General features: G+C 38.7%; 2 protein-coding genes and 1 pseudogene across 2 annotated transcripts; all 3 read left to right on the top strand.

Moving 5' to 3' along the window:
* Nucleotides 1-627: 627 nt before the first annotated feature.
* Nucleotides 628-1568, top strand: LOC113334083 (F-box protein At3g07870-like). The gene is made up of 2 exons (XM_026580421.1): nucleotides 628-1115; nucleotides 1184-1568. The coding sequence occupies exons 1-2, from the start codon at nucleotides 628-630 to the stop codon at nucleotides 1566-1568; spliced, it is 873 nt and encodes a 290-aa protein (XP_026436206.1).
* A 2625-nt stretch (nucleotides 1569-4193) lies between these two features.
* Nucleotides 4194-6011, top strand: LOC113334082 (annotated as a pseudogene).
* Nucleotides 6012-23037: 17026 nt separating this feature from the next.
* Nucleotides 23038-24907, top strand: LOC113334081 (BTB/POZ domain-containing protein At2g24240-like). The gene is made up of 2 exons (XM_026580420.1): nucleotides 23038-23057; nucleotides 23455-24907. Exons 1-2 carry the CDS (start codon nucleotides 23038-23040, stop codon nucleotides 24905-24907), a joined length of 1473 nt encoding a protein of 490 aa, XP_026436205.1.
* Nucleotides 24908-25349: the final 442 nt, after the last annotated feature.

The following is a 25349-nucleotide window of genomic DNA, read 5'->3' as shown; positions in this document are numbered from 1 at the left end:
GTGCTTTGTTTAGAGTTTTATTTTATTAGGAAAATACTTTGAGTGATTGTCAAGTTTGTGAGGCTATAAGTAGGTTGTTAAGCCATGAGTTTATGTACACCAAACTGATTATCAATATAATCTTTTTATTGCTTCCATTTGTACTCTCCTCTCTCTTGCTCGATCCTACAAACTCCTCATCTCTTTCTATATTTTACGCTCTCTAACATGGGTCGAAATTATCTTTTTCTTTTATAAGCCCATCAAAATTATCCATGTAAAGTGTAAACACAGTCCCGACTCCCGTGTACAGAGTTGTCATTTCAGCTAAAAGAGTCTTTTTTCTTTAGCCTCCAGTATAACACCCATTTTTGTATCTAAAATCAAACCCGATTTCTCCTTGAAATCCCTATACAAAAAAAAAATCAAAGAATCAAACCCAATTTCTATTTAACCGAAGAATCTCATCATGGGGAAGTTTGACGATCTACCAAAAGAGATGATACCAGAGATATTGAGCAGCTTGCCCACTGAATCTGTCTTGGATTGTAAATTGGTATGCAAAAACCTTGGAGGGATGTTGTTCATCTTTCATCCTTCTCCCAAAACCACTTGAATCATCTTATTTCTGCAAATCGGGTTTTCTTAATGCGTGATGAATTTTATTATGCTGAGTATGATGAGAATTCTCCTGAGACGCCCTTTAGTAGAAAACCAAGAATAGATATAAACCTTCCATTTTACGAGTGTAGGTATGATTATTCTTTTGCCGGTTCTTGCAATGGTTTAATCTGCATCGACTCATGGCATAACGATAGGTTTGGACCGACTTACATCTTTAATCCAGTCACCAGAGAGTATATTACTCTTCCAAAATTTGAAGGGAATTACTGGTGGACTGGATTTGGTTACATTCCTTCGACCAATGAGTACAAGGTTGTTAGGGTATATGACACCATAAATGTTAGAACTATCCATGTATACACTATTGGGAGTAGCAATGGATGGAGAAATGTGGGAACGGTGGATAGGAATATGCCGTTTTATAGAAAATATGCTGGTGCGTTTGCACATGGAGCTCATCATTGGGCGGATGACAAAGAAACCATTCTTGCCTTTGATTTAACTGATGAAAAGTTTAGCAAACTTCCATCACCACCTTTTTTCACACGAATAGAGTTTATATGTTTTCCTATTTCACTAGGGGTTTTAGGCGATTTCTAAGTGCTACTTACTATCGTGATGCCTTATATGGTGAAATATGGTTGTTGAAGAGGAATAAAGATAATTATGATGATTTGAGCTGGAGTAAAGAGTTTAGTTTGGACATTTGCACATTACGGAGTTCACCGCCATTTGGGTTAATGAAGAGTGGTAGGCTTCTATGCTATGAGGATCACAAGATTTATGGTTACGATCCAGAGGCATCATCTGCCATAATGGATGTGGATTTTGGCAAGTCTATTACTAATGCAATCCCTCACAAGAATACTTTAGTTTCATTAAAGATATTAGGAGAAAAAGATGCAAAAAAAATGGAATCTGGTGAAAGAGCAAGTTCAAGTGAGGAGACAGAAAACAGTGATTAACTGAAGATGCTGCAAAACGAAGTAGAAGATCTTTAGGTAAGTGTAATGATATATAATAAACCTTTATTGAAATTTTAAGCATTTTGAGATTAGATAACAAGGGATTATGCCTGTATGTAATGAATTGACAATATGTGGTGACATTGTATCATGTATGAATTGTTCTTGCTATGCTTAGTGCGGATTTTGTGATTTACTATTGTTAGACTTAATGAGAATGCAATGCAAACTTTAGTAAACTTATTATCCCTTTATAAGAAATTTGAAATGTAGTCTGAGATGTATATGCAGAAGTAAGAAACCTAGTCTGAGATGTATCGTGGGAAATTGAGAGATTTCTTTATAAGAAATAAGAAACGTAGTCTGAGATATATATGCAGAAACAAAAAAAATGTCTGAGATGAATCTTGGAAATTGAGAGCTTTCCCGGTGGTCTTATACTCCTGGCCTTATAGGAAATCTATCTGTTTCTTAGTTCTCTGCTTATGTTTGATTAATGTTGTCATTTCAAGATTCAATGTGTTATTTTCGAGTTTTCATGTAACCCCATAGCATGATATATACTAGTAGAATTCTTGAGTTCAAGGAGTTAGAGGTTATCTCTGTCGGTACTACTGTTTTTGTGTCTTTGTGAAGAGCCTAGTATCGCTCAATTCAGAAACTTATGTGGGGCATAAAGATAGAAAATAAATAAAGCTCAGAAGATATGGTTGGCTATGTTTTAAAAGGTGAGCGCCTTTGGCGCTTAAGCGCCAAAGGCCCTCTAAGCTTAGGGACAGCGCCTGGGAAAAAAAGGCTACCAGGCGCCAAAATAAATCTTAGTTATGTTGTTTTCTAAATCTCGGGCGCTCGCCTAGCGCCTTTTACAACATGGTTGGTCCTGGTAACAACAAATTGTTTGAAGAGCATGACTATTACGTACTCGAAATATATGTCTACTTTCTATACTTTTGTTAAGCTGATTTCTTAGCGATTTCTGGACAAGAATTTATAGAGCACTCAGACCAGAGCTTGGAGATGTGAATATTCAATCTCTTTTCTTTGAGATGAAATAACCTATTACTGAAACCGACTCTTACATTGGTTTTGAGATTTTTGCCCTTGTTGTTATGAGTGTCGTCTAGTTGTTCTCAATCCGTTAATATTGCTGTTGTTTATGTTCTTCATTTTATCTCATGGTTGATTATTGAAAACTCGGATACTTGTCTAATGCTACACAAGTTTCTTTGTTTATTATCTTTTGGGTTTGTTCAATTGGCTGATATATATCAACTATGCATTTGATGGCCGAAGCTTGAGATGGAGTCGGAAGCCATTTAGTCGTCATTTGGAAATAGTGTCAAATCATTTGGAAATAGTGTCAAGATTTTGGCTAACTAAGTTGTTTTCTTTTGGTTAGATCGTGAACCCGAATCCAAAGGCTATATCAAAATTGGTTACTGAAAATGCAAGTGAAGAGTTCTTGTGTACTTTGAGCAATTATTTGTGTCAAGAATGTAATCATGTGTAAAGTACTCAGACTAGAGATTACATAAGGATTTCACAGTTTGAGTATAGCTAGTTAAGATCTTACTCAAAACTTTTTGACTTTGTAATATGGCTACTTATCCTGGAGTAAGGTGGAAATTCCAAAGTAATATTTGAGTCTATCTACTGAATATGTGCGGTTGAGTTCAGCTATTCTGCTAACATCTGTATCATGAGATTATCCTGCTAGAGTTAGGATTTAGGGATCCTTTTCTGGTTGGATGAGTTCACTCACATTATGTAACATGATATTGGTAAGTAAAGTTCCCTTCTCTTGTCCAAATGATTTACTCATTTACAGTTTTGAGGTTTGATGTGATTTCCTATGACAAACTATTCAATTGAACTTTCCTCACCCGGGTATTATATGAACTATGAAGAAGATAAAATAGAAATGCACAGATTTTGGGGGTTATCCGTTGTGTTCCACTCTGGAAACAGGTGGGGAAAATGCTGCCATATAGTGAAGTTTACTAGTTTAGGCTTATCGACAGTATTAATCTTACGAGAATGGTGCAATTTTACAGTATTAATCTTGTTTGCAATTTGGTAATAGGGAACATTTCTTGAGCATTATTCACCTGTGAGTCAGTGATTTATTAACAGGGTGCAGTTTCCTATCTCAAGTTGTCTGGTTTTATTTTAGAGTTGACCTGTCTCGGTTTCTTGTTGTACATTTCACTGGTGTTCAGTAAGAATGTTAACAGTTAACTGATTTTGTTTACAAGAGAAAAAATGTATCCTGCATTCATATCTAGGAAAAGAGGGAGCATAATTTTTGACTGGCAGGGGCAGGAACCTGTTAGGTGTAATTTTTGGCGGCTCAAGACCCATCTTATCTCTGTCGTGATTCTTGAGTTGGAAGTGACAAAAACAGGCGTTAAGTTTACTGCCTAGTTTGTGATTTGCTTTTGTTTGACTTGATGAGAATGTACTGCAAACTTAAGTAAACTTATTTCCTTGTATGAGACATAAGAAACAGACTCTGAGGTGTTATGCTATTTGTTTTGTAGTTCTCTGCTTATATTTTTATTAACGTTATTAGACTCATACTAGCCATAATATGGCATTTCACGTAAAATGCCATACTTAAGTAATATGGCTAGTATGGTTAGTATGGCGTTTCTCGTAAACTTAAGTAAACTTAAGGCTCATACTAGCCATAATATGGCATTTCACGTAAAATCTTGGAAGATGCATGATGGATGCCTTGTTTGTGTCTTGAAAGCTTTTGCTGTTATTTTTACCTCATTTGATCTGTATGAGCCTTCAACTTACATGAGGAATTATGAGCTGTAGCAAGAAATTACACCCGGACTGTAGATCTCTAATCCTAGAAATCTCTGCTTCTTAATAATATAAACTATTGTTCTAGGTAAACATATTTTTGTCTCGCATTTACCCTTCTTTTATTTTCTTTCCTTTTTATTCTACTTTTATAGCGTCATAGTGGTTTCATGACTCATAAGTTGTTTGATGATGCTGCTGCTTCATTGACAGGTACGATGCAATGATCTTTGAAGCACTTTCTAACATTATAGATCCCAATGGAGCAGATATTGGTTCTATCAATGACTTTATTGAGGACAGAGAGACATATGTAGTCATAGCTCATGTTACTGCTTTCAATTTATATTTCTATATGCCTTTGCTCTTTTAAAAATATACATTTTGCTACTGTATGTACTTCTAGTAGATTAGTAGAAAACATGATAAAACATTTAGAATACACATTTAAACATTAAGATGTGCGCTTTCACTCATATTTATTAAAAACATAAATAAAGAATGTTTGCTTGAAATGTATCGCAGCAAAGGCATGAGGTGCCATCTAACTTTAGAAGATTGTTAAGTTCAAATTTGAGAAGGCTTGTGGCGCTGGACAAACTTGAAAAAGTGCAGCTCCTTTCGCATGAAAGTAAGGTTGGCTTCTTTTGAGTATTTGAATATGCCTTGTATGTATCTTGCATTTATAAAACTTTTACGTCGCTGTAGAGTCGGAGTAAATCTTTTACGTCGCTGTAGAGTCAGAACTCTGAAGTGAGCATCTGGCAAAAACTAAAAAAGGAGTTGAATATATAAGCCTCAATGTATGGGGATCTAGCATCGGGATCGATGTTAGATCCCGATGAGTTTATGTTAAAGAAATTAAGCCTCAATGTATATCCCTCTAAATACAAGGTCAGGTTTGAACGAGTCAGTCAGAAACATGCCTAAAACCTTGTTTGCTAGAAATATCGTGATAGTAGGAAATGCTAGCAGATACCATTCTTACCTCGCCAGATAGTCTCTCTTTTGTAACTACAGTTCCATTTGATTCTTGGCGTATGCGTTAGGGATTCACTTGCACCGTCTTCATAGTTTAAGCAAGGAGGAGGATGTTATTGCAACAACATGTTTGACTAACTTCTGATTCTAACTTCTTTAAGAAAGATTCAGTAAATTTCAATAAATGAGTTTGGGAAATAGCTACAGATAACTACATGAACAGATCAATTCTGAGTTCTTGCAGCAAAGATTTTAATCGTTAAAGACCCAAATTTAATAACAGGAATAAAAGGTTAATTTGCGCTTATCTTCTCAATTATCTGATATTTCTTCTTTTGTGGTAATGGGCAGGTCCAAACTTACTACAAGATCAAGAAGGACACTACATTTGGAACTAAAGCACAGACCCCAAAACCATCACAGGACTCTATATTTGCTGGCTTCGCATTATTAATGGCCTAAAACATCGCTGAGGCTGAAAACAAGTCATTTCTGGCAAATAAGGCAGTCAAGGAAGCAGAGAGGGTAGAAAGGATGGCCGAACAGTCAGCATGTATGAAACAGTTTTTTGAAGATATATTGGAGCAATGTAAGATATAGACCAGTCTGCCCCCATCTCTCTCTCTCATTTCCTTCCTGTTTTTTGAATTTGAGCATTATATTTGTTTCTTGTTACAACCTTACAGGCATTTTGAATTTGAGCATTTATTTTTGTCGAAAGGAAGGGCCTGGATCTGCAGCATCTGAACAGAGTACATTTGTATATTAAGGCTTGTCATGTGAAGTGTAGGCGGCAGGCGCTTTTTTCTTTTTCTTCATAGAACGTAGTGGATAGAACTTAACTGCTTTGTATACGGGTAGACTATATCATCAAGGCTTGTCATGTGAAAAGTTAGTCAGAATCCCAAGGCGAAGATTTTGTCATGCTTTGAATGAAGTATATGGAAAAGCAACATGGATGGAGATTATTTCTATCTACTGTACTTATTTATGCCCCAGTCTGTTAGGAATTTTTATTTTCACTAAGCTAATTTTTATGAAAGACCTCACAATTCATCTAATATCCAGTAGAAGTGCAGAAGTTTTTATTACACTTGGTTTACAAAACTAATCTGTATAAATGTGCAGCATCTATAACAATGTAGGGTGCAGACGATGGGGATCTTTTGCTTCTGTAACAAATATCAGAGTTCACTCTTCCGAACTACTTCATACAAGGCACTTAAGTAATTCACTCTGAGCATCATTTGGACTGGCATGGAAAGACACTAGGCACCATAAACAACACCTAATGGGTTGTTTATGGTGGATCTCTACCACTGTTCTTGAGTTGGAGGCGAAAAAATCAAGCCTTAATTTTGCTGGGAGGTTGAATTTGTTGGCGCAATGCGGAAGTGTGATGGGTTTATGAAAATGAAATTAGGAAAAGAGAGGTTGGTTATTTCTTGGTATCTAGCACTTACTCTTAACTCTCACTCTAGCTTTCTTACTTCACTCACTTTGGTTTTGGATGGTTTTCAAATGAACCCCATTGTTGCCTATTTATAGGCCAAGTTAACCGACCATGAGAACACTCTAGGCACCGAAGGTTCTAGACTATATGTGGATCGACTTTACAAGAATTGTGTAGAAAGTGTTCTCTCTAGAAAACACGTGAGTAAAAGACTAATTAAGAATAGTCTAGATACTGAATACTCTAGATAGTAGACGAAGATGCGAGAGAAAGAAGTGAAGTAAGGTAGCTCCCTTTTGGGCCGGACTAGTTTAGATTGTTCTGGGATTTTCTTTTTTAGGCCGTGTACACTCTCTAAGATCACAAATTAACTTATATTTTTAACACCCCCTCTTAATTTGTGATGTTAAGCTTTTCTCTGAAATGATTGAATTTATCCACGGTGACTGTTTTTGTGAAAATTTCCGCATTTTGTTCTTGTGTCGGACAGAATTGGAGATCGATTTCTTTATTTTCCACTAATTCTCTGATGAAGTGGTGTCGTAGCTCTATGTGCTTCGTCCTTCCGTGGAAGACTGGATTTTTTGTCATTGCAATTGTAGACATGTTGTCACAGTAGATAGTTGTCAGCTGCTTTTGCCTTTGTTGTAGGTCGGTCATTATTCTTCTCAACCATACTGCTTCACATGCTGCACTTGTTGATGTTATGTACTCTGCTTCGGCTGACGATAGTGCCACCGTACTTTGTTTTTTAGAACTCCAAGAGATAACTTTTGTTCTCATACAGAAAACATAGCCTGATGTGCTCTTTCGGTATTCAATAGAACCTGCCCAATCGCTATCTGTGAATCCAATTAAATCATTATCTTTTTCTCTTGTATACTTGATGCCAAAATCCTTAGTTCCCTTGATATACCGAAGAATTCTCTTTGCGGCTGCATAGTGTAAGTTGCTTGGCTCGCTCATAAACCGAGAAAAAATACTGGTAGCATTGACGATGTCTGACCTTGTATTTGTTAAGTAGATCAGTGAGCCGACTAGACTTATGAATAAGGTTGGATCAACTTTTGTCGCTCCATCATTTTTTACCAATTTCTCATTGGTACCCATTGGAGTTGCAATTGGTTTGCAATCCATCATGTTGAACCTTTTCAGTAAGTCTTCTGCATATTTTTCTTGGGAAATGAATATTTCTTCTGGAGATTGTTTTACTTGAATCCCAAGAAAATATCGCATAAGTCCTAAGTATGTCATCTCATATTCTTTCATCATCTCCTTCTTAAATTTTTCTGCCATCTCTTGTTTTGTACTGGCATAAATTAAATCATCGACGTAGAGACAGACGATTAGAAAATCTGTACCTTGTTTTTTGATGTAGAGTGATGGCTCACTTGGATTTTTCTCAAATCCATTATCTCGGAAATACTTGTCGATTTTGTTGTTCCATGCACGCGGTGCTTGCTTGAGACCATATAGTGCTTTGCGGAGACGATATACCATTTTTTATTTTCCTTTGCGGACATATCCTTGAGGCTGTTCGACATACACCTCTTCTTCAAGTTCTCCGTTTAGGAACGCCAACTTTACATCCAATTGGTAGACCTTCATTTTTAGTTGAGCTTCCAAAGCTAACACCATTCGGATTGTTTCCATGAGCGCGACTGGGGCGAATGTGTCGTAGTAGTCAATTCCTGGTTGCTGGGAATATCCTTTTGCAACTAGCCTTGCCTTATGCTTTTGAATTGAACCGTCTTCATTATACTTTGTCTTGTAGACCCATTTAAGACCAATCGTTTCTTTATCAATTGGCTGATTGACAAGCTCCCATGTCTTATTTTTCTCGATCACTCGCATTTCTTCGTCCATGGCATGTCTCCATTTTTCTTCTTTTGCCGCTTCCTCATATTTTTGAGGTTCTAGTGCTATAAATGCACAATTAGATGTATCATAAATATCTCTTAGGGAACGCACCTTTCTAGGTGGGGCACTTTCTTCCGTTGAACTTGGACTTTGTCGTGTTGGACTAGGAGATCGCGGGCTTGCTGGTGGAGTACTTTCTTCTTGACGTGGCTGATCTGGCTCGTCTTCCATGAGTAGTGGCAACTCGTAGTTGTCTGCTTCATCATTCCAATCCCATGATTTGAATTCATCAAAAATGACATCTCTTGAAATTACCAGTTCCTTTGTATCTGGCTTTAGAAGTTTATATGCTTTAGACTCTTCGCTGTATCTGATGAATATTAGCTTTTCTCCTTTTTCATTGAACTTTTCTCTATGTTGGGATGGAATATGTGAGTATGCTACGCAACCAAAAATTCTGAAAGAAGTTACCTCGGGCTTTTTCTTATGCCAAGCTTCATATGGAGTTTTGTTGAGAACTGCTTTTGTTGGCGAACGATTAAGGATGTAGACCGCCGTGTTGACAGCTTCTGCCCAGTAACTGTTGGGTAGCTTCCTTGCTTTCAACATGCTGCGAGCCATTTCCATGATCGTATGATTTTTTCTTTCCGCGACGCCGTTTTGTTGTGGAGTGTATCGGACGGTAAGCTCCTTATTAATACCGTTTTCTTTGCAGTAGTTGATAAACTCATTTGAGGTAAATTCTCCACCACGGTCTGTACGGAAAACCTTTAGTTGGTGACCACTTAGCTTCTCTGCCAACGCCTTGAACTCTAGGAATTTAGGGAATGCCTCGGACTTTTGCTCGAGAATATACACCCACATCATCCTGGTATAATCATCCACGAATAGGAGAAAATATCTTATGTTGTTGAGTGAAGTTGTTCTTGTCGGACCGCAGATATCGGCGTGCACCAATTCGAGGGGCCTTCTTGCTCTCCACGGTTTATTTGTAAATGGAAATCTATGGAAATTTCCAAGAACACAACCTTCACATATTTTATCTCCACCGCTGATATTGGGAAGACCAATTACCATGTTCTTTGATTTTAGAATCTTCAAGGATCTATAGTTGAGATGCCCATACCTCAAATGACATAACTTGCATTCATTAATATGATTGGTACTCATTGCACAATTTTCAATTGATGGCATAGATAGAAGAAAGACAAAATTTCCTGACATTTTTACTTTTGCCACCAATTGCTTGTTAATTTTATCATAAATGGTGCATTCTCCGTCTTCGAAATGTAGTGAGTACCCTTTCTTATAAGTTGTCCAACACTTAATAAATTTTGAGCTAGGCCAGGAACATAAAGAACATCAGATATGTATCGAATTTTACCTGACTTTGTACGTACGGATATAACTCCTCTTCCTTCAACATTCTGGAACTTTCCATCTCCGAGCTTGACCGGTGGAATCTCTTGTTCCTCCAATTTTACGAAATATTCTTTGTTTCCTGTCATATGGCTGCTGCATCCGCTATCGACGTACCATATACCTTGTGCTTCTTGTTGCGAGGTGAGGCAGGAATAAAATACTTGATTTTGAGAATTATTTGTCTCGGATCCCCCTCTGGAGCATTCTTTTCTGGCTTCCGTATTTTTCTTTTCACTGAAATTTATTTTTGTTTGAAACGCCTGCTCCAACGGTTGCTCCGCGAACCTATTTATCCTTTTCTCGTGCGCCTCGAGTGAACCCATTAATTCGTGTACCGAGAGAGTCGATAAATTTTTGGACTCTTCAATGGCAGCGACGATGTGATTGAATTTGAACGGTAAGCTGGTGTGAAGGGAAAAGTAACCTACAAACTAGCCTGCAAGTATACAGGGAAGTTGAAGCAAGAAAGAGTAAATAGGGGTTTGTCCACAGGGACTTGGAGGATTTGCTAAAATTCTCTTTGGGGAGTTTCTAAAGTTATCTGAGTTCAAGGGAGAGTACTAAGGCTTTTGATTCCACTACCTGACCCTAGGCTAAGGAAATTGTGATGCAATGTATGTCTTGTTTTTTTTTCATGACAGATTACAATGAAGAATAGAGTAACTAACCTAGCTAAATGACCCCTAGCATCAGCTGTCTTTCAACAGCACAACTGATCACAAGTCTTTAGCTCAACTAGCTAACTGGACTTAAGGCAATCTCTCTAATGGACTAAATTCTTACAACTGACCTAGCTGCACTCCTAGCATCAGCTGTCTTCTAACAGCACAGCTGATCACAAGTGAAGTAACTCAAATGGCATTTCATTAATCCTAAGGCAGTTAAAGCATTTCAAGACAATACATACACATTTACTATCCTAGCATATGATCAGGAGCTTCCTCTAAGCCCTAGCAAAAGAATTAGAACATGAACATGCTTATAATCATAATGTCAACACATACACACATGCTCCACATGATAACAGCACACTTCACAGTTAATTTTTATGCATAACACACATTCCATATGAACTGATCACAAGTAACTGATATTTGAAATAAAATGAAAACTAACACATTTGTTCACTGGCTAGCCCAGATATGTTACAGTGTCCACCCAACAATACCTATTTATACCCAAATCCCTAAATTATACAATTAGGGTTTATGGAAAAATCCCCAAATTCCAACAGTGAAATTAACTCACCTAATCTTCAAATTGACGTCGACCCATCCTTCCTCTGACTCTCCTGCTCCATTCCCACGCGCCAATTGCTACTCTAGACTCGCCTAATCGATTGATTTTTCTTCTAGGGTTTCAGAGAAAGGGTGAGAAGAAAAATCAATCAAATAGGGGGCTAGAAAGAGGGGGGTGATGATAGTAGTGATGGGTTGTGGTTGTTGTGGAGAGTTAGTGGTGTTTGGTTAGGTGGTAGGGTTCGGTCGCTAGGGTGTTAGGCGAATCCATCGAGTCTTGATGTTCTGTGATGAAAGGCGTAGGATGATAACTTCTGAAACGGATCTAACGGAGAAATTGAGACAGATCGTGAGCGACCGTTGGATGCAAAAATACAACGAAACTGACGGCTCAAGATGGAGTTAGGTGCTGTAGTGTAGGGCGGAGATATCAAACTTCGATGCACAGCAAGGGAGCGACCGTTGGATTCAACTACCATCTAATCTGAAGGCTTGGAATTTCAGCGCTGTGGTGCTTGGCAGAGACTTCAGATTTTGATGCTCTATGAAGGAGCGACCGTCGGATGCTTCTGAGAACTGATCTGATGGCTGAGAGCGGAGGCGCTTTTGTGTGTAGAAAATGAGGTTGTGCGCACCATTCTTCGCGGCTTCCTTGCGTAATTTCTCCCGGCTTTTCACTACTTTTCTGCTCTTTTCGCTCCGCGACTCATCCGAACTTTATTTATTACCTAAAAATGCAAAATTAATTAATAAAAATATTTATTCTTGATAACAATGAAAATACAGAATATGGGATAAAATGTAGAATTACTGCACAAAAGATGAGTTAAATGCCAACAAAAAAGGGATAAATATATACAATATTTGGCACTCATCAAATACCCCCAAACCTGAATTTTACTTGTCCTCAAGTAAAACAAAACTAAGGAAATCCTAACTATACCACTGTCGCTGGTCTCTCGAATGCATTTAGCGTATGCACTAAGCCTTTTAAACCACTAAGTGTCCCTAGTGGACGAGTTGAAGTCTCGTGAAGGTTTGCTTAGAACGTACCTACAAAGTTCTAGGTCAAAATATAAGCTCAGATTCCATCAAATGTGACATGTGCAAAACAGTTTAAGCTCACAGCAAAATGGAGATGTCAATCTAGCTATCGAAGGCACAATCCTAGCACTGATAACAAAAAAAGACATGTGATAAGAGTGTAAAGTGTATCTACACATGTGTAAAGAAAGATCTGAAGTTATGACTACTAATCACCAAGAGATAGTTTCTCAGGCTAAGAACTGAGGTCGAAATCTAGCTAGCTGTCCGGACTTTACGAGAATTGTGAATGAGTTGGAGGTATTTCACAATTTCTCGCGTTGTACATCAATGGCATACACCCTCCTTGCTTATTACAACGAAACAACAAAAGATGACTATTTACATGAGTCTTATTTACATTGACAAATCTCTTTTTATTTTTGGAACAAGAGATGATGGAATTGATAAATACTTGATTTTTTTGGTATTTTTCTGATATTTTTTTTCTGAAAATATACATCGATTTTTTTTTATTTTTTTTTTTTTTTTTTTTTTGAACTGATACACTTTTGATACATAACAAAAAGAAACAAAAGATTACATGACACTTTGCAAGAGGTAGCCCTTTTTGATGCACCCAGTTAAATTCGATGGTTGTCTTTCTTAATGTAACCTCCACCTTCTATCCCAACCAACCAAAGAACAAGCTAGTCCAGTTTCGTTCAGTATTCTAAAGTGATTGGCAATCGTAACTTCCTATCCAACACCTTGAAGATCGAGGCCATACATGTATTGGTAGATCGTGCGCGTGCAAATTTCTTATTACTATGTGAATTGTGCTAGAATCAGGGTGCCTAAATATCTAGACTAAGACTCCTAATAAAAATACATATTTGCACAAGAGTCAACATTTCAAGGTAAATGAGCTCCATTTTTATGATTTTTCATTTTTTAATTTTTTTTGAATTTTGACTTTTTAATTTTTTTGGAATTTTTCAATTTTTTTTTTTTTTTTTTTTTCAAAAAGAAAAAGAAGAAGGAGTTCGTTTTCAATTATAGCATATTATCATGGCATCTACTCTATACCCCCAAACCTAAACTAAACATTGTCCTCAATGTTTCAAAACATGGAAAGAATTATAAAACAATATATGAAGAGGAACATGCTGAGTAGAGTAAAAGGAGAGAGAATACCCGATTGTACGGTGGTAGCTCGATTAAAACTCCGTTATTTCAAGGCAAAAATCCATCATATTAGCAGTTATAATGGATGAGCACAAAATATACACAAAAGGAAATTTTACTAACACATTATCTACAAGAAAATTTTGGTTTTTAATGGGATTGGACTTTTTGGAAGAAAATTTGGTTTTGTTGGGATACATTTGGTTTTGATGGGAAAACGAAAAATTTTGGTTTTTAGGGAAAGATTTGGAAAACTGTTTGGTTATTTAGGGAAAGAGTGGACCAGTTTAGTCCACATAGACCGGGTCCTCCAGGTCGGTTGTTTCAATGTCGGGTGGAAATGGCTCAAGGAATGGCTTTAATCTCTGCCCGTTGACTTTGAAAACGTTCTTGTTGGAGACATCCTCCAACTCTACAGCTCCATGAGGAAAAACTGTGCGTACTAGGTACGGACCCTTCCATCTGGAACGCAGTTTTCCTGGAAAAAGATGTAATCGGGAGTCATACAGCAAGACTTTCTGACCAGGAGTGAAGGATTTGCGTAGAATACGCTTGTCATGAAATATCTTCATCTTTTGCTTGTACAGCTTGGCACTGTCATAAGCCTCATTTCTCAATTCATCCAACTCGTTGAGTTGAAGTTTCCGTTGAATTCCAGCTTGGTCCAGAGAGAAGTTCAGCTCTTTGATTGCCTAGTAGGCACGATGTTCTAATTCCACAGGTAGATGGCACGGCTTTCCATACACTAGACGATAGGGGGACATGCCAATTGGTGTCTTATAAGCTGTTCTATAGGCCCACAAAGCATCATTCAATCTCAATGACCAATCTTTCCTGGACGGATTGACCGTCTTCTCCAGAATGTGCTTAATTTCCCTATTAGACACTTCCACTTGTCCACTAGTCTGAGGGTGGTACGGAGTAGCAACCTTGTGAGTTATGCCATACTTGCGTACTAAAGACTCAAAGTACTTGTTACGGAAATGTGAACCGCCGTCACTGATGATAGCTCTAGGGGTACCAAAACGTGAAAATATGTTCTCTTTTAGAAATGAAAGTACCACCTTGTGGTCATTTGTTCTGGTTGCTATGGCTTCTACCCACTTAGAAACGTAATCAACTGCAACTAGGATGTACAACTTGCTGTCAGACATGGGAAATGGACCCATGAAGTCTATCCCCCAAACATCAAAAATCTCCACAATCAAAATGGGGTTCAATGGCATCATGTTTCTCCTCGAAATGCTTCCTAGCTTTTGACAGCGTTCACACGCAACACAATACTCATGGCAATCCTTGAACAATGATGGCCAATAGAATCCACACTGCAAGATCTTTGCAGCGGTTTTCTTGGCACTGAAATGGCCTCCACATGCTTGGTCATGACATAAAGATATCACATCTTTCTGTTCAGTGTTGGGGACACATCTCCTAATGATTTGGTCCGGGCAATACTTAAACAAATATGGGTCGTCCCAAAGGAAATGTTTAACTTCAGCCAAGAACTTGGAGCGGTCTTGTCTCGACCAATGTGAGGGCATTCTACCTGTAGCAAGGTAGTTAACAATGTCGGCAAACCAAGGAAGGTTTGTCACAGACATCAATTGTTCGTCAGGGAATGATTCTCTAATCAGCTCAGATTCATCAATAGACTCACTAGTTAATCGGGACAAGTGATCAGCAACCACATTCTCACAACCTTTCTTATCACGGATTTCGATGTCGAATTCCTGTAATAAGAGTATCCATCGAATAAGGCGAGCCTTAGCATCCTTCTTAGAAAGAAGATACTTCAAAGCCGCATGGTCAGTGTATATGATGATCTTAGATCCTATCAAATAAGATCTAAACTTGTCTAATGCAAATACTACGGCAAGTAACTCCTTCTCGGTAGTCGAATAGTTGAGTTGAGCATCATTAAGAGTTTTACTAGCATAGTATATCACATATGGTAGTCTATCAACACGATGTCCTAAAACAGCGCCAACGGCGTAATCAGAGGCATCACACATGAGTTCGAAAGGTAATTCCCAGTCGGGTGGTTGGACAATAGGAGCTGAGGTGAGGAGAGTCTTGAGTTCTTCCCATGCCTTCACACACGCAGCATCAAAGTTAAAGACAACATCTTTGGCAAGTAGGTTACACAAAGGGCGAGAGATTTGGCTAAAGTTTTTGATGAATCTCCGGTAGAATCCGGCGTGACCTAAAAATGATCGAATCCCCTTCACAGAGTGGGGTTGGGGTAAATGTTGAATGAGATCGACTTTAGCTTTATCTACTTCAATTCCTTTTTCCGATACGATGTGTCCTAGAACTATGCCGGATTTCACCATGAAGTGGCATTTTTCCCAGTTTAAAATCAGATTCTTTTGCTTACATCTTGATAGCACAAGGACTAGATGGTCCAAACATTCGTCAAAAGAAGAGCCAAACACAGAGAAATCATCCATAAAGATCTCGAGAAAACTATCTATCATGTCTGAAAAAATGCTCATCATGCAACGCTGGAAAGTAGCAGGTGCATTACACAGCCCGAAGGGCATACGTCTAAAAGCAAATGTCCCAAATGGACACGTGAATGTAGTTTTTTCCTGATCTTCCGGTGCAATGTGAATTTGGTTATAACCGGAAAAGCCATCTAGAAAACAGTAGTGACTGTGTCTAGACACACGTTCTAGCATTTGGTCTATGAAGGGAAGGGGGAAGTGATCTTTTCTTGTTACTGTGTTCAACTTCCGGTAGTCGATACATACTCGCCATCCTGTGGTTGTACGTGAAGGGACTAACTCATTCTTTTCGTTCCGAACTACAGTAATGCCTGACTTCTTAGGCACAACTTGAATGGGACTAACCCATTTACTATCTGAAATCGGATATATGATACCCGCATCAAGTAGCTTCAAGATCTCACTCTTAACAACGTCTCTCATGTTAGGATTAAGTCTCCTTTGCATTTCCCTAGACGGTTTGGCATTCTCTTCCAGATTAATGTGATGCATGCAAATGGTGGGGCTTATCCCTTTGAGATCTGAGATGGTCCATCCTAAGGCTTCTTTCTGCTCCTCAAGTACTCCTAAAAGCTTGTTTTCCTGTTCTATGTTTAATCGTGAAGAAATGATAACAGGTAAAGTATCAGAAGGACCTAGAAATGCATACTTCAAAGTATCAGGTAATGGTTTCAATTCCTGTTTGGCCTTAGGAGACTCATCCGAAGATATAACAGACTTCTCAGAAAGTGGGAGTTGTTCCACTGTAGTCTGCCATTTAGTGATGTCCATTTGAGGTACAGATTCGAGCAAAGATTGGACTTCACCAATGTATTCATCATCATACAACTCCAAGTTAACATCTTCCAAACATGCTTGCCAGGGATCTTTTGACATAATGCCAGTCAATGAATCTTGTATCAAACTCTCAATCATATTGACCTCATGTACATCCTCATCATCAAGATTCACATGCTGTTGACTAACATTAAACACATTCAGCTCGACAGTCATGTTCCCAAAAGACAGCTTCAACACTCCATTACGACAATTGATGATCGCATTAGATGTCGCCAAGAAAGGACGTCCTAAAATGACAGGAATGTGACTATCCGGGTTTTGTACAGGTTGAGTGTCTAAGACAATAAAGTCTACAGGAAAGTAGAACTTATCAACCTTAATTAAGACATCCTCAACTACACCTCGAGGGACTTTGACGGATCGGTCCGCCAATTGGAGAGTTATGGGTGTTGGCTTCAATTCTCCAAGACCTAACTGCGCATAAACAGAATATGGCAGGAGGTTCACACTTGCACCTAGATCTAATAAGCTTTACTGACCATGTGGTTTCCTATAGTGCAAGAAATTGTTGGACAACCTGGGTCCCTAAACTTAGGTGGAGTTTTGTTCAGAATGATGGAACTCACCTGTTCAGCTAAGAAAGCACGTTTGTGCACATTAATCTTGCGCTTTTGAGTGCACAAGTCTTTGAGGAATTTGGCATATGCAGGGATTTGCTTAATTGCCTCAAGAAAAGGAATGTTGATGTTGACTCTTTTGAACAGTTCTAACATCTCATTGTAGTGGGTGCTTATCTGTTGGCGAACTAACCTCTGAGGATATGGAGCAACATCAACATTAGGAGTTAGAGGGGTATTCACAACATGGGATTGTCGGCTTTGCTAATGTACTCAGGTTCCTTTTCTAAGTTGGAGGTGTTCTTTGGTGGTGTAGGCAATGATATGCTTGGCTCAGACTCATTTGATTGTGGTATGCCTACATTGTTCTCAACAATCTTACCACTTCGGAGAGTGGTGATGGAGTGGGCTTGATCGGGTGAGGTTTCGTTGCAAGATGATGTTCCTGCTTGAAATATCCTCTTTGGATTTTGTTGGGGCTGGCTAGGAAGTTTACCCTTTTCTCTTGTATTCAGTGCATCGCAAATTTGACCCATCTGGAGTTCTAGAGCGGAGACTCGTTGATCAGTATCTTTCTCATTCTTCATCAGATGTTGGGTCAATTGATTGATACTCTCTTCAATGCTAGACAATTTCTTGTCAGCAGTGTATTGAGGGTACGACTGCTGTTGAGGATTTTTAGGGTATTGATAGCCTTGATTGTTTTGATAGCTTTGAGTGGGTTGAGATGGTCCTCCTTGAATGGGTCCTTTAGACCATGAGAAATTGGGGTGGTTCCTCCATCCTGGGTTGTAGGTCTGAGAATAAGGGTTATGCTCTTGTTTTTGAAACATAGCATGTGCCTGTTCTAGCCTAGATTCTTGGAATGCATGCATTTCCGGACAATCACTGACTTGATGGTCAGAACCGTTACATATATCACAGATAGCCATTTCGACATGTTCACAGAAAGCAGTGGTAGAAGGTTTTACGTTTTTCTGAAGTTCTAATGCTTCTATTCTTCTTGCTAGTGCTGCCATTTTTGCATTTTCCTCAAATTTAGACTCAATTCTATGGACCTTATCTACAGGTGTAGTCTTTCTAGGTTCACGAATGGACTCCCATTGTTGAGTTTTTTCAGCAACTTCAATTAGGAAAGCCCAAGAGTCATCAGCACTTTTATCTGTGAATAGTCCATTGCACATAGACTCTACAATTGTTCGGGTGGAGACATCTAAACCTTCATACAAAATTTGCACAAGTCTCCATTTCTCAAAACCATGATGGGGACACTTAAGCAACAATTCATTGAATCTCTCAAGATATCTAGCTAAGGTTTCACCTTCTAATTGTACAAAGCTGTTCAGATTTTGACGAATTGTCGCAGTCTTGTGATTAGGGAAGAACTTTTTGAAAAACTCTTTCGTGAGGTTGTCCCATGTCCTAATTGACTGTGGATGTAAGGCATACAGCCATGACTGGGCCTTTTCCTTCAAGGAAAAAGGGAATAGTCTCAATTTTAGGGTTTCGTCAGACATTTGAGTGAAACGGATAGTTCCACAAATCTCCTCAAATTCTCTCACGTGATGGTAAGGGTTTTCATTTTCAATTCCTCTAAACACGGGAAGCATTTGTATTGTGCTAGATTTTAGCTCATAATGACCAGTAGCTTCTGGTAAAACAATGCAAGAGGGTTGGCTTGTCCTTGTGGGGTACATGTAATCCTTGAGGCTACGGGGTTCTTCCATTATCTCAGGTTGGTCTGGTGTGTTTTCCTCAGAGGATGTGGGTATGTCAATTGGGTCTATTGGATTGACTCTAATTAGTCGGTTTGATTGGTCTCTAAAGGTCACAACCATATCCTAATAAGATCATTGATCGATGAACTAACATTTAACAAGCCCACAGTCAATGAAAAACACGACCTAAAATTTGGTTTTGGTTGGGTTTTGGTTTCACAATGGGTTTAGAGAAATTTTGGATTAATTGGGACAAAAGCCCAAACAACTAAAAAAAAGGCTTTTGGTTCTTGGTTTTTTTTTGGAGAATTTTGGTGAGAAAAATCTTAACTCACGGACCGACAAAATTTTTCCTTTCTTTGTAAGGTTAGGAGCCCAATGGTTGGGATATAAACCTATAGTCCAAAATAAAGTGCAAACCCACAAAAGAAAAGAAAAATAACAAACAAATAATGACAAGCCCACAAAAGAAAAAGAAAAAGAAAAATTATTACAAGCCCAAATAGAAAATAAAGAAAAAGAAAAAATAAAATTATTACAGGCCCAAATATAAACACTTAAATACAAGCCCAGATAAATTTAATGAGGCCCAGTTGGGTTAGCTCATGGGTTAGGCTTACTTGATTTTGGAGGGAGCCCAAATTTGGGCTTTTTATCCCTTTTTAGTTGCACAGGCCCAGTTGGGCTTTAGGATCGTCCTAAGCAGCTCAGTTGGTTCAAGCCCAGCAGCAAAGATGGAGCAGAGCCCAGGAGCAGTAAGTACTAAGCCCAGCTCAGTTGGTTCAGAGCCCAGCAGCAGAGAGTTGGCACAAGCCCAGCAGCAGAGAAAGCAGGCTTTGGCTTTGGCAGCAGCAGCTCCACACCAGCAGCAGCAGCAGCAGCTTCACAGCAGCTTCAGCAACACTTGCAGCAGCACAGCAACAGCAGCAGCTCCTCAGCAGCAGCAGCACAGCAACAGTTTCAGCAACACTTGCAGTTGCAGCAGTGCAAGGTAGTGCACACCAAAAGCAGCAGACAAGCAGCAGAAACCACACTTGCACACCAACAGCAGCAGCACTTGCACTTGCAGCAGTGCAAGGTAGTGAAGCAAAATCAAGACACAAAACAGGAAACAATCAGAAAACAAGCAAACCGCTACCGAGTCCCCGGCAGCGGCGCCAAAAACTTGGTGTGAAGGGAAAAGTAACCTACAAACTAGCCTGCAAGTATACAGGGAAGTTGAAGCAAGAAAGAGTAAATAGGGGTTTGTCCACAGGGACTTGGAGGATTTGCTAAAATTCTCTTTGGGGAGTTTCTAAAGTTATCTGAGTTCAAGGGAGAGTACTAAGGCTTTTGATTCCACTACCTGACCCTAGGCTAAGGAAATTGTGATGCAATGTATGTCTTGTTTTTTTTTCATGACAGATTACAATGAAGAATAGAGTAACTAACCTAGCTAAATGACCCCTAGCATCAGCTGTCTTTCAACAGCACAACTGATCACAAGTCTTTAGCTCAACTAGCTAACTGGACTTAAGGCAATCTCTCTAATGGACTAAATTCTTACAACTGACCTAGCTGCACTCCTAGCATCAGCTGTCTTCTAACAGCACAGCTGATCACAAGTGAAGTAACTCAAATTGCATTTCATTAATCCTAAGGCAGTTAAAGCATTTCAAGACAATACATACACATTTACTATCCTAGCATATGATCAGGAGCTTCCTCTAAGCCCTAGCAAAAGAATTATAACATGAACATGCTTATAATCATAATGTCAACACATACACACATGCTCCACATGATAACAGCACACTTCACAGTTAATTTTTATGCATAACACACATTCCATATGAACTGATCACAAGTAACTGATATTTGAAATAAAATGAAAACTAACACATTTGTTCACTGGCTAGCCCAGATATGTTACAGTGTCCACCCAACAATACCTATTTATACCCAAATCCCTAAATTATACAATTAGGGTTTATGGAAAAATCCCCAAATTCCAACAGTGAAATTAACTCACCTAATCTTCAAATTGACGTCGACCCATCCTTCCTCTGACTCTCCTGCTCCATTCCCACGCGCCAATTGCTACTCTAGACTCGCCTAATCGATTGATTTTTCTTCTAGGGTTTCAGAGAAAGGGTGAGAAGAAAAATCAATCAAATAGGGGGCTAGAAAGAGGGGGGTGATGATAGTGGTGATGGGTTGTGGTTGTTGTGGAAAGTTGGTGGTGTTTGGTTAGGTGGTAGGGTTCGGTCGCTAGGGTGTTAGGCGAATCCATCGAGTCTTGATGTTCTGTGATGAAAGGCGTAGGATGATAACTTCTGAAACGGATCTAACGGAGAAATTGAGACAGATCGTGAGCGACCGTTGGATGCAAAAATACAACGAAACTGACGGCTCAAGATGGAGTTAGGTGCTGTAGTGTAGGGCGGAGATATCAAACTTCGATGCACAGCAAGGGAGCGACCGTTGGATTCAACTACCATCTAATCTGAAGGCTTGGAATTTCAGCGCTGTGGTGCTTGGCAGAGACTTCAGATTTTGATGCTCTATGAAGGAGCGACCGTCGGATGCTTCTGAGAACTGATCTGATGGCTGAGAGCGGAGGCGCTTTTGTGTGTAGAAAATGAGGTTGTGCGCACCATTCTTCGCGGCTTCCTTGCGTAATTTCTCCCGGCTTTTCACTACTTTTCTGCTCTTTTCGCTCCGCGACTCATCCGAACTTTATTTATTACCTAAAAATGCAAAATTAATTAATAAAAATATTTATTCTTGAAAACAATGAAAATACAGAATATGGGATAAAATGTAGAATTACTGCACAAAAGATGAGTTAAATGCCAACAAAAAAGGGATAAATATATACAATATTTGGCACTCATCATAAGCTCCTTAAAATCTTTTCTACAACTCTTTTATTTTCTATGGTATCTCCATAACTACTAATTTGATTTATTATACCAGTAACTCTTGAAAAGAAATTCTGGATATTTTCATTTTTTTTCATAAGTAGATTACCAAAATCTCGCCATAAGTTTTGTAGTTTAATGGAGATTACCTTTTCTGATCCTTGGAATGCTACTTTGAGAATATTCCAGGCCTCCTTCGAAGTTTTCGCACCGAAATTCGAGGAAAAATAGTTTTGCTTACCCTTTGTTGTAGAAATAGTAGTGCTTTAGCATCCTTCTTCTTGTTTTCCTTGTACTCCTTTTTCTCTGCATCCGTCCATGACGATAGAGCTTCTGGGTACCTTATAACCATCTTCTACAAAATCCCATAAGTCTTGTGAAATGAATAATGTTTTCATTTGTAAACTCCAATAATCATAACTCTCACCATCAAAAATTGGAATTAGACTTTGGGCATAATTGAAACCTTGAATACTTTGGTTAATTGCCATGGGTAGAGTTTTAGGATTACTGGTTTAAGTTGGCTCTGATATCAAATTTGTTGGCGCAATGCGGAAGTGTGATGAGTTTATGAAAATGAAATTAGGGAAAGAGAGGTTGGTTATTTGAAAAGTGAGGCTTATATTAATTTGGAAATGAAATATTAAAAAAAAAATTTACCACTTTGGCTCACCTAATTTACAAAAACATTTTGGCTCTTGGTATCCAGCACTCACTCTTAACTCTCACTCTAGCTTTCTTACTTCACTCACTTTTATTTTGGATGGTTTCAAATGAACCCCATCGTTGCCTATTTATAGGCCAAGTTAACCGACCATGAGAACACTCTAGGCACCGAAGGTTCTAGACTATATGTGGACCGACTTTACAAGAACTGTGTAGAAAGTGTTCTCTCTAGAAAACACGTGAGTAAAAGACTAATTAAGAATAGTCTAGATACTGAATACTCTAGATAGTAGAAGAAGATGCGAGAGAAAGAAGTGAAGTAAGGTAGCTCCCTTTTGGGCCGGACTAATTTAGATTGTTCTGGGCTTTTCTTCTTTAGGCCGTGTACACTCTCTAAGATCACAAATTAACTTATATTTTTAACAGAATTAGCATTGAAATTACTTCCAATCCTCCTCACCGGGAACATATAGATTGACAAGTGCTAGTAAGGTAGATATCATCTGATTTAGGAGCTGTTGTCTTTGTTTTCTCGGTCTTGCCTCATGCAATTAGATATATACCAGACAACTTCTCTGATAGTGAGAAAATCTTAGGGTTTACCGGCCAGAGAAACGCTCCAACCCTCGGACGATATTGAGTTTCGAAATAAGACGGCTGCATGCGATATAACAATAATTAGAATTCCGGGTCATCTAGAACTACTCTTATTTCAGAATTCCTGGTCATCTAAGAACTCTATTTGAGATTTTGTATACTATATATATATATATATATATATATTTGTATGTGTGTGTGTGCCCGGCACTGAAAACAAAACCCCAACTGGAATTAAACATGACGGCCGAGAAGGTGAGATTTAACGTTCGAGGCAAAATCCTTGAAACAACCGCATCAACTCTAGCAGCTGCACGCCGAGATTCAATGTTTGGAGCTATGTTCGATGATGAATGGAAGCTTCAACCAAGAGGATCAGATGAATTAGTTAAACCAGAAGAAAAAGAATACTTCATTGATCGTGACCCAGATTGCTTTTCTGTGCTTCTTAATCTCTTAGGGACTGGTAAGCTTCATGTGCCTTGTCACATACCTGAAAAATTACTCTATATGGAGGCTCATTATTACGGCCTTCTTGATCATGTTAGAACTGCAAAGTGGGGTGAGTTTGATAGTAACAGGTTAAGATTAACGGGTAGCGTTAGTGGTCAGGCTCCTCGTAACTGCAGTGCGATCAGAGCAAGTCCTGATGGAGGTTGTGCTGTTGCTCATGGTGGCGTTGTTCGTGTATATGACTGGATGCTCGAAGAACATCCACCGCTAAATCTTGAATATCAAAGTGTTAATGATATTGGGTGGATGGATTCAGATAATATAGTGATGGCTGTTAGCCAAAACTTGGACAGGACGGGAGTCGGAGGAATGGGCGTTTTCAGTGCTTTGACAGGGGAACTGAGGCAAAGGTTTCAGTTGAGCGATGGAGAAGATCAGGTCAAAGGCTTCTCTGCTGGAGCTTTATGTTTTAACACTGATAGTAACAAAGTACTTGCTAGTTGTAGAGATATTACAAGTAATCAAGGAATCGGGGTGTGGGATCAAGAAACTGGAAAACAAACTGATTTTTTTGATTTCGGTCTCGGCAGTGATGAAGAGATTCAATGGTTTAATGGACGTAATTGTTTACTTGTCAACAGTTGCATCAAATATAAACGTCGTATCAATCTTTTAGATTTTAGAGACAAAAAAAGTGTGGTTTGGTCCTGGCCTGATGATACTAAAACTTGTCATTCTCATACTCATATTCATGATGCAATTCCGATGGAAGAAGGTAATAGCATTTGTGTGGTTGATCAGAGTAGAAATTTGGGATTTTTAGATTTGAGAGATACCGCAAAAAGCGTCAGATGGAATTTGTATCGTGGGAAAGACACCGCCCAAAGTAATTATACCAAGTTAACACTGCATGGAGGACAGATTTTTTGTTCCGTGGGTGATAAGATATCTGTATATTATTATGATGGTCTTGATCAGTGGGTTTTAACATCTAATCTTGAAGGAAGTCACGGTGGTTCAGTTAGGGACTTCTCAATAGGTGGTGATCGCCTTTTTGCTCTTCATACTGAGAAGAATGTGTTCGACGTGTGGGAGACTCCATCTGCCCCAATTATATGATCAATATATATATCGCAACAAAGTCGGTTTGTTTCTCTGGTAATGTCACAAAAATCGATCTCTTCAACGCAATGAACTGATTGACCCTAAAGTCGTGTTTCTAGCTTTGTGGAGGTGATTTGGATTTTTTTTTTCTTCGGATTTTTATTTACTTATTTTGATCATTTTTTTTCTAATCAATCAGCGGTGATTTAACCACGTCTTGGGAGCCCAAACCCCTGGCCAATTGGGCTGATGCAAATTGGTTTTTTTAATTTATAATAGAATTTGCTTACTGAGAGATAAATGAAAAAGAAAATTACGGTTCAAGCGTTCAATTATACTAGTTTAGTGTCCGTGCTACGCACCGGGCATGCTCGATGCATTTTTTTGACTTCATAAATTCTCGTTTTTTTTTGGCCGTAATAGGGCTTTTTTAATGTAGAAGTTACTGGTAAATACA

Source organism: Papaver somniferum, unplaced genomic scaffold (genome assembly GCF_003573695.1).
Source record: "Papaver somniferum cultivar HN1 unplaced genomic scaffold, ASM357369v1 unplaced-scaffold_135, whole genome shotgun sequence".
Taxonomy (NCBI): Eukaryota; Viridiplantae; Streptophyta; class Magnoliopsida; order Ranunculales; family Papaveraceae; genus Papaver; species Papaver somniferum.
The sequence above is the reverse complement of the archived record's forward strand: the minus strand, read 5'-3'. Positions and strand labels throughout refer to the sequence as shown.

Coding starts and splice junctions, on each gene's coding strand:
- LOC113334083 (XM_026580421.1), top strand. CDS start 628: ATGCGTGATGAATTTTATTATGCTGAGTATGATGAGAATTCTCCTGAG. Junction 1,116..1,183: donor TTTGATTTAACTGATGAAAA/GTTTAGCAAACT, acceptor CTATTTCACTAG/GGGTTTTAGGCGATTTCTAA.
- LOC113334081 (XM_026580420.1), top strand. CDS start 23,038: ATGCGAGAGAAAGAAGTGAA. Junction 23,058..23,454: donor ATGCGAGAGAAAGAAGTGAA/GTAAGGTAGCTC, acceptor CTCTTATTTCAG/AATTCCTGGTCATCTAAGAA.